Source organism: Danio rerio, chromosome 7, assembly GCF_049306965.1.
Source record: "Danio rerio strain Tuebingen ecotype United States chromosome 7, GRCz12tu, whole genome shotgun sequence".
Classification (NCBI taxonomy): Eukaryota; Metazoa; Chordata; class Actinopteri; order Cypriniformes; family Danionidae; genus Danio; species Danio rerio.
In genome coordinates this window covers 49,122,985-49,135,715 of record NC_133182.1, presented here as the reverse complement: position 1 = coordinate 49,135,715, position 12,731 = coordinate 49,122,985, and the positions used below count along the sequence as shown (strand labels likewise).

General features: G+C 34.5%; 1 protein-coding gene across 23 annotated transcripts in view; it reads right to left on the bottom strand.

Moving 5' to 3' along the window:
- dpy19l3 (dpy-19 like C-mannosyltransferase 3) overlaps positions 1-12,731 on the bottom strand; it is a 125,967-nt gene that overhangs the window by 86,395 nt on the left and 26,841 nt on the right. For all 23 annotated transcript variants that reach the window (XR_012382637.1, XR_012382636.1, XR_012382640.1 and 20 more), the window contains 7 exons: positions 10,201-10,302; positions 9,920-9,993; positions 9,466-9,624; positions 6,772-6,894; positions 6,239-6,350; positions 3,118-3,174; positions 2,680-2,762 (listed from right to left, as the gene is read on the bottom strand). Coding sequence is in view for 15 of the 23 variants with exons in the window: in XM_073907243.1 (XP_073763344.1) it covers positions 2,680-2,762; positions 3,118-3,174; positions 6,239-6,350; positions 6,772-6,894; positions 9,466-9,624; positions 9,920-9,993; positions 10,201-10,302 (710 nt within the window). In the remaining 8 variants the exon portion in view is untranslated. The remainder of the gene's footprint in view (positions 1-2,679; positions 2,763-3,117; positions 3,175-6,238; positions 6,351-6,771; positions 6,895-9,465; positions 9,625-9,919; positions 9,994-10,200; positions 10,303-12,731) is intronic.

The window sequence follows — 12,731 nt, the reverse complement described above, 5'->3', positions numbered from 1 at the left end:
ACTTGTGGCGTCAAAGACATCTTTTCCTAAAGTGTCATGTTCAAGTGTCATTTTGTGAGTGAGTAGAGTTTGAAAAAGACGTGGTATTTCAGATCAAATCATCGCTATATACACACAGCAGCTGTTATTTTAAAATGTTAATTTAAATAAATTGCAATGTAAAACATTATAAATTTATATATAAATATTATTTTAAAAAGTCAAGTATGAATTTTTCAAGCGTTACAGCTAATTGTTATTATTATCACAACAACAATTTCTACTATCATTATTATTATTATTATTATTATTATTATTATTATTATTATTATTGTTATTGCAGTTGTTATTTACAACTACTAAGAGAAAGTTTTATTCACTTTATTTTAATGCTCCCTTTAAGACATTTTGTTGAACTTAATTTACATTGCATCTACATTCCAACTAATTTTAAATAGATTATAAGTAGACTGTTAGGTTGGGGTTAGGGTTAGTGTAAGTTGACATGTACTTGCAAAGTTTCTGATCAGTTAAATGTCAGTTAAATGTCTGTAGAAGGAGCAGTATCAGCAGATATTAAGCAGGCAGTCTACTAATACTTAAATGAAAAATAATTGGCATGTAGTTGCAATGCAACTTTAGGTCAACAAAATGTGCCATAAGGACCATCAAAATGAAGTCTCACACAGAAATCATATGCTAAATGAATAATAATAATAATATTAATAATAAGTTTAACAATTGTCTAAATACAAACAAAAGTCAGCCATTTGTAGAAGAAAAGAAATGTTAAGCGTGAAAAGAGAAAAAGTTACAGCAGTAGAAGAAAAAAAAATAACATAAAAAATTAAAGAGTTAATTCTGTATGGCCCCTGATTAATAAAGGGACTAAGCCGAAAAGAATATGAAAATCAAAAAGTAAAGAAAATACTGGTGTAAATACACAGAATTAAATGCATACCACAACATTGTCATCTAACAATACAAGTATTTTCAGTGAATTTCACTACAGACTTTTGATAGAAATAGTCAGACAGCTTAGTAACAAATAAAGCTGCTGATTGTGTTTGTGGAGTTGTTTAATTATCCTGATGAGCTGATATTTATTGAGTTTTCAGTTTCTAAGACCATGTCTACACTTTCACAGGTATTTTTGTAAACAAAAACATTTTTTTTCAGTTTTCAAGAAAAACACAGACCCAAGCAGTTTTGAAAATCTTCACCTGACAAGAGTTTCAAAAAAATAGCTTTTCAGTGACCTGATACTGTGTTTTTGTGCAGAAAAAAAGCTGCAATTTAGACAATACCCATGTTTGTGTGTACAGCAGGGTCTAGGGTTGTGACTGAATTTGCTTGTAGTTTTGTGTTTTTCTTCAGTGGTTCTGCTTTTTACAGCAGTAGATCATTATTCTCTGTTCACTCGGCACTTTAACTATGCTCCAGTGTTATTTTGACTCTTTGCGGTAGAAGGAAATGTTAATTTTACTCCCAGGATTTTGCTGTATATCAAATTGTGTATCAAAAAAGTCTACTTTAAAGTAAAGATATCACTTAAATGGTTAAGTTATGTTTAGATGGGGTATTATGAAAGCAAAAAACAAAACAAAAAAAAAACACATTAAACAAGACCAACAACCTTGATTTATTAACTTATTAACACATTATTCGCTAATTCCACTAAATGTACTTACAAAGTATTTGCCCACCGGCAACTACAGCTGCTGCTTGAACATTTGACAAAGTATACAAAAAAACTATAGATTTCCTCAAAGATTTGTTTTATTTAGATGAATCTAGAGACCCTCATGATTATGTTGATAAACATTTGTGAACAAAATAAAAATTAGTATCATAAAAATTGCCTTTATTTGGGAGGGTTTGCATCCATTTTGCATCCTGAAATTAGGGACAGGAAGTTTAAGGCCTCATGTGAAAGGAATTAAATCAATTTCTTTTTTTTTCTTCTTAAAATCTTTTATTTGGTTGTTTGCTTGCATATCATTGAGAAATTAAACGTGGATGGCATGTAGAAATTACTTATAAAAAGAAAAAGGCAACTACAAACTTATAGTTGGGCTCAAATGGGTTAAGAATTGCAGTGCAAAATGCTGATTAGATACTTTGTTTAAAGGTGTTTATCAAAAAAATAATAATATGATCAGTTCTTTTACACATCTTAAAAAATACAGTTGAACATAAGTATCTTGCTTATTTTTTTACATATAGTTACCTGTTATATAGTTATTTATTCCACCCATATTTTGACATTTTATGTTCACAGAAGTTACTTAAATCATTGCTTTCTATTAATAAAAGCAACACTTTTGTCAAATGAAATTTGATGCAGACCAAACATAATGATGCATCATCTCTGACCCTTTACAAAATATTATTCCCCTAAAAGAAACTCAAACTAAACTCCACACAGCACATAACTAAATAAAACCAGATTGCGGGATGGTGAGGAGGAATTACTGCAGAGCAAGTTTGGCATGCAGATGCGAGAGACTTTTTTAACACTTTTAAAAAATCAACAACTAAGTGAATGAAAAACTCAATTCTCTCGCTCTCATCAGTGCCAACGAATCCAGCCCTACATGCCAACAGTGCTTGCATGCCTAAGGTTGCAGACCCTTGCACTGAAGGCTGTCAGCGACTGTTTGCTTTTAGTGTGTAAGAGGAAGATTACAGCTGTTTTACCTGATCCACTCCATTAGCTCCACGGTGTCTGGGTCATAAAACTCTCTCAGCTCCGAAATCTCCTCCATCAGTCTGGGCCAGAACTGTCAACAGAAAGACAGCGATTGAGATGGAGCGAGCCTGCAAGACTGCTGTAATGGGTATGACTCACGATAATCAATGATCAACAAAGCAACCCAACAAACATCTATACACACAAACATACACAAATTCATATCTGATTGCATACTCTCACTGCTATGTTAACACAGAGAGAAAGAGAGAGAAAAAAAAATAACGTCTGAAATCAGAAGTCCCCTAAATAACACACACAGTGGGATATGAATTCCATTTGTGTGCTTCTGGATTCTTGCTTGATTGTTTACGGTGTACAGTTACCCAGGCGGAACGGCAATATATGCAAATAAATACATGACAGCCTAAGTGAAAATGTCTTACCTTGTAATAAAGAAACGCCAGGATTACAATAGGCACCGAGTACCTGATCAGTCTCATCTGTGGAAACAGATTAATAACATAAATGGATAAATAGCCACCTGAATTGGAATACACAGGATGTAATTGTTTGGGCTTGAGGGCTGGAACTACACTGCCCCCTAGTGGGGAAATGAACACTTTCATCTGCGTACACAGGGGCACGTTCATGCAGGAAAAATAATACAAATCAGAAAGTAACACTACGCTTCGTCGAAGCTCAATATCAGTAAGCATTACAGTTTCCAAATTACACTTGCATACAGCGATATGTGATAAGCATCTTTGTTTTTGTGGCCTTCTACAAATATGTATTGGATTCTATTTCAGACGTGTGTCTTTCGCTACTGCTTGTACTGAATATAAGAGAGAGAGAGAGAGACAGACATGGAAATTGGGTAAACACTGCTGCCCCCATTATCTACTAAACCATGACCGTGTGTCTAAAATGGACCCATTATATACAGATGCCCATAACTAAGAGATGATGCACGTGGACAAAAAGCAATCAGCATTTTATGTTTTTGCATGTCACAGAAAAAAAATAAATAATAGGAGTCCATGCATAGATAGATAGATAGATAGATAGATAGATAGATAGATAGATAGATAGATAGATAGATAGATAGATACCGATAGAAATTGGTGAATTGTCAATATATAAAGATAATGTCCTTTTTCAGGTAAACATTATCCATGAATTATTAAACATATTTTTCTTCTTAAAAATGATAGCTGTGGAGCAGAGACTGTCAGATACTTTGAAGTAAGATACTGTAAGTCAGCTGTGACCTTTACAGCCAATGTGAAAAAATGCTATTAGAAAATGTTGAAATTTGCTACACTTCATTTGAATAATTGTAATCTGAATGATTGTTACTCTTTTTTTTTTTCCTGTTCATGGAAATGTGAATAATATGCAGCAAAATAAGATCTGGACCTGGACTGTGCAACAATAAATCATTGTTTGTGTGTGTGTGTGTGTGTGTGTGTGTGTGTGTGTGTGTGTGTGTGTGTGTGTGTGTGTGTGTGTGTGTGTGTGTGTGTTTTGTGTGTATGTGTGTACAGTATTTGCAATCAGAGTATTTCTTTATTGTTATTATTAGATGTAATGGACATTTTCTTACATTTCTTATTTTTATGACATAAATTATTCATACAGTTGTTTTACTGCATAGCGTTTCACACACTGGTCATTTCTATAAATTATGCATCTAAAAATATACTTAGGCACATTAGTTTGACATTTCTCTTTTTGTAAAGGACAGTTCATTATAAATTGAAACAGTTTACTTGTTTTTCTGCCGTGTGTATGTGCTGTAAACACCAAAACATTTACCTTTTTTTTATTTTATTTTATTTTTGTACTAGAACCAATTAAATCTAAATATTACATGGCTATTTTGAAGATTAATGGCTACTAAAATCATAGCAACATAAATATATATATATATATATATATATATATATATATATATATATATATATATATATATATATATATATATATATATATATATATATATATATATATATATATATATATATATTAGTAAAACAGAAATTGAACCCTGATAATACAAAGTTTATTTTTCGCTGTGGCGACCCCAGAATAGTAAAGGGACTAAGCCGAAAGAGAAAATGAAGAAATTAACTAATGTATACAGCTTTATACATACCTTATATAAAGGTGCATGTTTATTACATTTCAATCAAAATCAGGAACGCTTAAGGTGCTGTCTATGCAGTGGACACCACAGCTAATCTACAGTTAAACAATATAATATACTTATTCAAAAAAAAGTGATTTCTACAGGGATATCCTGGACGAAAACCTTCTCCAGAGTGCTCAGGACCTGGGCCGAAGGTTTAGCTTTCAACTAGATAATGGCTGTTTCTCAATTCCAAGAATGCAGAGAATGGACTTGCACTCTTGTGAAGAACGGTCTTGCCAGTTGTCCTAGGAAGAACAAACTCAGAAGAACACGAGAACAGAAAACGCGTCCAGTGAGAAATGAGATACTGCGATCTTTCTGATGGTCGACCTTCAAGTGTTTTTAGTGGAAAAAATATTTAAACATTACATCATTCATACAGAAATGTATTGCTTCAATATAAATACTATGCATAAAGACTTTACAAATATATGTTGCACAATATAAATAAAACAGATTTTAATACGAATTTCAGCAAATAAACACCCTTAATGTGTTTATTCCTTTATTAAGATTTTCATGGTAATGTTTATTTTCACTGTTTCATTTAGGACAACTCCTAAGATAAATAAGTTATCTCCCTGAACTTTAATAATAAACCTATATAAAATGCTGCACTTCCCACCTCCAGTCGCAATGACTTCTGAGACTTTTAGAGCGAGTTCGAACTGCATCCATGCGTCCTCGATATTAATAACACATCCGAGAACATTCACGAGTCCTCTGCAGTCTTGAGTATTAAAACTGAACTTTGGTAGTTGAAGATGACGTTACACGAGAACACGAGGACACAAGATCGCTGAAGAACGCATATTGAGAAACAGCGAATGACTCTAAGCACACAGCTAAAATAATGAATGAGTGGCTTCACCAACACTCCATGACTGTTCTTGAACGGCCTAGCCTGAGCCCTGACTTAAACTGAATTGACAATCTCTGGAAAGACCTGTAAATGGCTGTCCACCAATGTTTACCATCCAACCTGGGCGAATGGCATATTCGGAATGGCATATTTGGATTACCAAATACAGGTGTGTAAAATGTGTTGCATCTTTCCCAAAAAGACTCATGGATGTATTAGGTCATAAGGGTGCTACTAACTAAATACTAAGCAAAGGGTCTAAATACTGAGGACCATGAGATATTTAAGTTTTTCTTTTTTTAATAAATCTAAAAAAATCTGAAGAAATGTCAACACTATGTCTAGAATATATATTCAATTAAGTGATCTGATTATTACAATAATTAAAAACCTTTGTATTTGTTTGCTACAACTATTTAGTGATAAATCAGACTAACCAGACCTTTTAACAACACCTTTCAAATGTGTTTCATTTGTGCTGTGTGTCTTTATGTGATCTGTCTCTCACCGCGGTTTTAGTGTTGCAGTGAAGGACTCTCAGATACAGCGCCCACACCTCCTTTCCACAAACCCCGAAGGCAGCGATTGTACACATATGGCCAGTCCACAAATATTTCATCCTGCCAGCAGGAAAGATCAAATCTTTTAGTGCTTTCTATTCTATCACAATATTCAAAATAAAACACCACAAACACAAAAGCCTTGAATAGCATTCATTTTCAATTCCAACACCGACCTAAACTTTATGGAGCGATCGTACCATGTTCCACAATAATTCATTCATCATTAAAATCTGGAATGAACCAGCAAGTTGGGATATGGACTAATAAGATAAAGAAAATCACAAAAGCAATGTGGAGGACAGGAAATGAAAGTGGAAATGGAGAAGAGGCTGAAATTGAGATGCACCATAGTGGCAGCGGCAGGGAATGAAATTACAGACGGCAGAGTGAGGAAAATACAGAAGTCAAATATTTGCATGGGGGGGGGGGGATACGTGGAATAAAAGCAACAAAACTTTCCGATTTATGAGTTGCTTACCTCATAGTGGAAAAGGCGAGCAGGCCGAAGAACACAGTGTGCATGAGGTTGTAAGCAACATCTGGCCGCATCTTAAAGGTCCTGTCCTCTTTCTCTCCGCTTGCTTGGCCTAACCCGTTCAGGCTGGAATTAATAATTGGGGGGAAGAAAGAAGGAATGATGCAAATTCCAAATGAACCAAATGGAAAACAACCAAAAAAATGACAAAACTAAACAAGCATATTGATTCACACACAAACACTGACACAGCTGCACACACATACACAATTTACACTCTTGCGCACAATATATTTGTAAATTGTCAGGACATTCCATGTGTTTCCATAGTTCTTAAACAATACAGACTGTATTATTGTTTTGAATAAATTATTATATTATTATAAAAACATTCTTGACTATTTGTAAGCCTTTTGAAAAAAAGTCAAGTTTCTCCTTGTAATACCTACTTTATTATAAGTGGTGTAAAGTAACAAATTACAAATACTCAAATTGTTGTAATCGAGTAGTTTTTCTAAGGAATTGTACTTTACTGAGTAATTTTAAAAACTGTGTACTTTCCCTTAAGTAAATTGTTTTAGTGCTATATTGGTACTTTTACTTCACTTTAAATACATATATATTTTATTTTCTCTCGTCTATGGGGATTGACTGAGTATAAAAATCCTTCCTGTGATTCCTGTACAATCAAAATCGCATCATACTAAACAACCTCAAGACATGGCGATTTATGAAGTATGTTTACTGAATGATGACTGAAATTTCCAAATGGCCCAAAATAATAACTAAATGCACTACAGAGTGTTACGTTTTCACACACACATATACAAATTGCATGCACAGTAAACGCATAAACCTTTCACAGTGTAATACTCACTACACGTTACTCTTGAGTACTTTTAATAGGGCTACTTTTTACTCATTCATTGAATAATATTTAAAGCAGATACCTTTATGCACTACATTTTTGGGTAAGTAATGGTACATTTATTTGAGTATGATTTTTCAGTACTCTTTCCACCACTGATCATTATACAGATTTGTGATATTGCCTGATATGTCACAAACACATATACTGTACATAAATATTTGACCAATTCCTAACTACATTCAGAGTAAAATGTATGCATGTGTGTATATTCCTTAAATTGTTTTCCTTTATTCCTGTATTATATTTAGCAAATGTCAGTGAAATGTTTTTTAACCTTGTGGAGACATTTTTTTGCCGCACACAATCATCAGCTTTTAGCCTGCTGTATGTACAGTGGATATCCAAATAATTAAAATATCCTAAATTCCTTTATTCCTATTTAAATGCTCGGAAAGAAGCAGTTTCTAAACATGAGAAAAAGAACACCAGTCAAAATTAGAAAGGGTATATGCCGGAAGCAAATTTTAAGACCTTTTTAAGACTTTTTAAAGACCTTCTCAGAATATTTTTAAGACCTCATCGCCACTTCAAGTTCTAGTCAGTATCAAACCTTTAACTTAATAAACAGTTGCTAATGAACAGTTGCACTTAAATTAACCATATGCAACAAAACATGGATAAGTGCGGAAGAAACAAAGCTTGAAAGAATAAATTACACAATTGTTTTCAGTGACAGACTTCAGCCACTGTTTAAACTCGTCTTTCTCCAACCAGGAGTACGCAAACTTACATTTTCCCATTTTGTCGTCTGTTTTGCTCTATGGTTTCACTATATTTGGAGAGCGTCACATCACCTTCCCGCATTTGTTGCATATTACGTGACATAACCAAGACGAAGGAGCTTGGCCAGACAGGCCCCGACCTGAACTAATTGTGTGGATTGAGCACGCTGTTGTTAACATTAGAAGGAAAATAACTGTATTTATGCTTTTTTGGAGTCAAACACTTTGAACAATGCTTGAACAAAATACGAAAAAAAAAAGTAAATATTTGAAAAAAATGTGATTAAGACTTTTTAATACCTTTTAAAGGCCTTAATTTTCTCATAATTGATTTATCAACTTTTAATACTTTTTTAGGACCCCGCGGACACCCTGTTAGAGTACATAATCTATCAAAATAAACCACATAAGAGCTCAGTGGTTAGCACTGTCACCTCGAAGCAAGTAGGTGGCATTACTGTGTGGAGACTGAATGTTCTCCCCATGTTCGCGTTGGTAAACAATAATATTAATAAACATAAAAATAAACTACATATAGTGACAAACCCTATTTAACCAGCAACCTGTTCCATTTTCATTGATTTTGAAAGATGGTATATATAGACTATATGTGTGCGTGCATGTGAGTGTGAGCTCGCCTCTGGGTTTTTGTGGGCTCATTTGATTCTGATAAGGGAAGAGAACAAAAAGAGGGCCACTGCAACCCTTAAAGCAACAACAAATCAGCTTTGAACTAAGCATAATAACACATTCAAAAGCCCTAATGGAAAAAAAAAACCACATCTATTATGTAGCGCATCTAATAAAGACTAATAACTCTAATTATAAATTAGCATCGTGACCTGTGGTGGACGGGGTGGTTATGAAGCTATAATCGCGGCTCTTCTGGTCATTTCTCACCCTATTGCTGCACTCTAATTAGTAAACGGAACATTAGGAGAATATTTAAATTTGCAAAAACATATCTGGTTAATGCGCAGCATACGGCGAGGCATTGCACTTGAGCGGTTTCTCGCAGAGAGGGAAGCGATGCAGTACTTTTACCTGAGATTAGAGAGTGCCACCAGCAGCAGTAAGATGAAGAGCACACTGAGGGTGCAGAGATACGGATAGAGCAGCACCGTGCCAGCCAACCGCTCGAATGTATCCAATGGCAACAAGCCAAATGCCTCTTCGCACAGATAGAGACTGGCATCAAAGTCTCTGAAAGAAAGAGGCAGGGAGGGAGTGCGCTTGGATATATATTATACAGATTATTGGGAGCAGCAATTCATCTGATCAACTCAAATGGCTCCATAAATATCTAGCGGATGAGCAGATTACGTTGCGTGCCAGATGTTATTTTTCCACCAGAGCTGGACGCATTTAATCACAGTGGATTAATGGCTTGCTCCAGTCTCCGAGCAGATCTCACTTCTGAATAAGACACCACGATATGGCATTTGACTGATGATAAAAGGCTTAGATGTAGCGCCCTGAGAGATGACCAAAGACTTACCTCGTTGCCCCGAAGCCAAACTTGGCCTTTATGAACTTGAAGATGTGCTCGTCAGATTTGAGCTGGAGTACTTTCTGTCAATTAAAAAGGAGAGAGTGAAGGATGAAATCACTCAGGGGAGCGTCTCGTGAGATGGCCGATGTGGGTTTTTATGAGCGTGAGATATGAAGGAAGACAATGAGACTGAAAGTAAAGCTGGTGTCTTGGGAAGAGCAGGTAGAGAAGCTCTATTTTATCATTAATGACAGGGCGCACGCTGTAGAACACGATTCATAGCTCACCTTGGCTGAATAATTGATGGTGAAAGTTAATGCGAGGACTAGGAGTGTGTGGAGAGCCAGTTTTCCTACTCGTATAACAAAGCCGCCCATCTTTAGCCCTGTCTGAAAGCCACACACACATACACACACAGCAGGTATTAATATATAAAACTACAACAATATTCCAAGCGGCTGGTTTCAATCAAAACAAAACAGGGTGTTAGGAAACAAAGATAAGGCTTGAAGAGCAAAACAAAAAGTGATAAAGTACCTCATGTAAACATTTTGTAGCCTAAAGCCCTATTGCGATGGGATGCATTATCAAGAAATGTCATGAAAGCAATTGTTTTCGGGTCTGTAGATAAGCAGAGATACTGTATTTATGCATTGCTGTTACGTGACTTATTATATCATATGTTTAACTGTGGCAATTCAGTAACCAGGAAAGTCAAACATGAACATATGGGATTAATAGAATAAGAATATCTGCACACATAAAAAAAATGCATTTCAGTTCTGTTTCGTAACATCCCTGCAAGAAGATCACCTGTAAATTATTCAATCATGTTTGCCATCTGATATTTTAAAGACTAGATTAACATGCAGGATATACTCAAAGCCACCTCCTCTCTGAATCAAAACTTTAAGACCCCCCATTTTCCTTACTCCATCTATTCAGTTAAAAATTATCAGCATTATTTTTCTCTGTGTTTTTTTTTTTTTAATCAAACTAATTAATTAATTATAATCATAATTATTTTTTTATTTAACACTGGTTATAAATTTGTTCATTTTATTGGACATTGGCATTTTGTAAATGTTTTTATATCAGATTTTTTTTTTGGTATTCCTTCTATATCTTAATTGAGTTTTAGTATCTTATTCTAATATACTGTATATACAATAGTAAATTAAATTCAATAATTATGCACAGCGCTCAACAATAATGACTGCCTGATGGGCCAGTGTGAGAGATGCTGGGGACAGTAGACAGAATTGTTACTGGCCCGTATTGGTGTAAAGGATCACAAATCTCACAGTTCAGATCACACTACGGTGTTTGAGTCACGGATCGGACCATTTTTAGGATTAGCAAAAAAGGGAGGAGACAAAAATATTACTGCAAAAAACATTGGTTTTAACAAACAGAACTTAGAACATTTTAATAAAAATAAAAATCAAGAAAGAATCAGCTGAAAAAAAAACATTCAATACAAAAAATGATCTTTGCTACTGTTACTGAAAATGCAAAAAATCTAACTTCTTGTACAACATATCATATTTATTTTCAATGTATGATTGAAAATTCAAAAACAATTAAAAACTTTCATTAATAGCCTAAGAAAGCGTTTAGGCCCGTTTTTCCATGATCATTATATTTCACAGGGAAGCTCAAATGCTTTCATACTCTTGATTTGAATGACGCAGGAGGCGATCTCTCTGCGATTGGTATAAATTTTGTTTCCAAATTAGGAGGCTAAAAGAAAACAGTTGCTAACATCTTGGAAGCAGACATTTACGCGAGTACAACACGATGAAAAATGAATTGAAAAAGTGCATTAATTCTAACTCCTATGAGAATATATACTGGAATGTGTTCATGCTTGAATACAGTATTATAGTAATCAGTGCACTGAGAGCACACATATTACCGGTCTGTTTGCACATAAATAATAACAGACTCATGCATGTCTAATGCACAACTCCTGCAAAGCACTGTAATCATCCATACCTTTACTATAATTTTCATTTCTCAAAAGTGACATTTTTTAACTTAATTTTAAAAAAGGAGTTGCTGAATATTACACAGTACATTCTTGCAGTGGTTTGGCATTTTCAGACACTTTTTATTTTAAAAATAATAATAATAATAACAATTGAGAAATGGCCTGCTCGATCAAAGAAATGTGGTGTTCATAAATTAAATATTAAATCTATGAATTAAAATAAGATTAAATAGCAATATGGATATTTTTGTTGTTGTTATTTTGTGATACTCCCCGGAGGATTACTGAAGCTTCCTGGTTCTAAACCATATATATATATATATATATATATATATATATATATATATATATATATATATATATATATATATATACACACTCACGGGCCACTTTATTAGATGCACCCATCCAACTGCTCGTTAACGCAAATTTCTAATCAGCCAATCACATGGCAGCATCCCAATGCATTTAGGCATGTAGGCATGGTCCAAACAATCTGCTGCTGCAGGTCAAACTGGGCATTAGAATCGGAAAGAAAGATGTATTTAAGTGACTTTGAATGTGGCATGGTTGTTGGTGCCAAATGGGCTGGTCTGAGTATTTCAGAAACTGCTGATCTACTGGGATTTTCACATACAAACACCTCTTGGGTTTACAGAGAATGGTCTGAAAACGAGAAAATATCCAGTGAGCGACAGTTTTGTGGCTGCAAAAGCCTTGTTGATGCCAGAGGTCAGTGGATAATGGCCTGACTGGTTTGAGCGGATGGAAAGGCAACAGTAACTGAAATAACCACTTATTACAGCCGAGGTATGCAGAAGACCA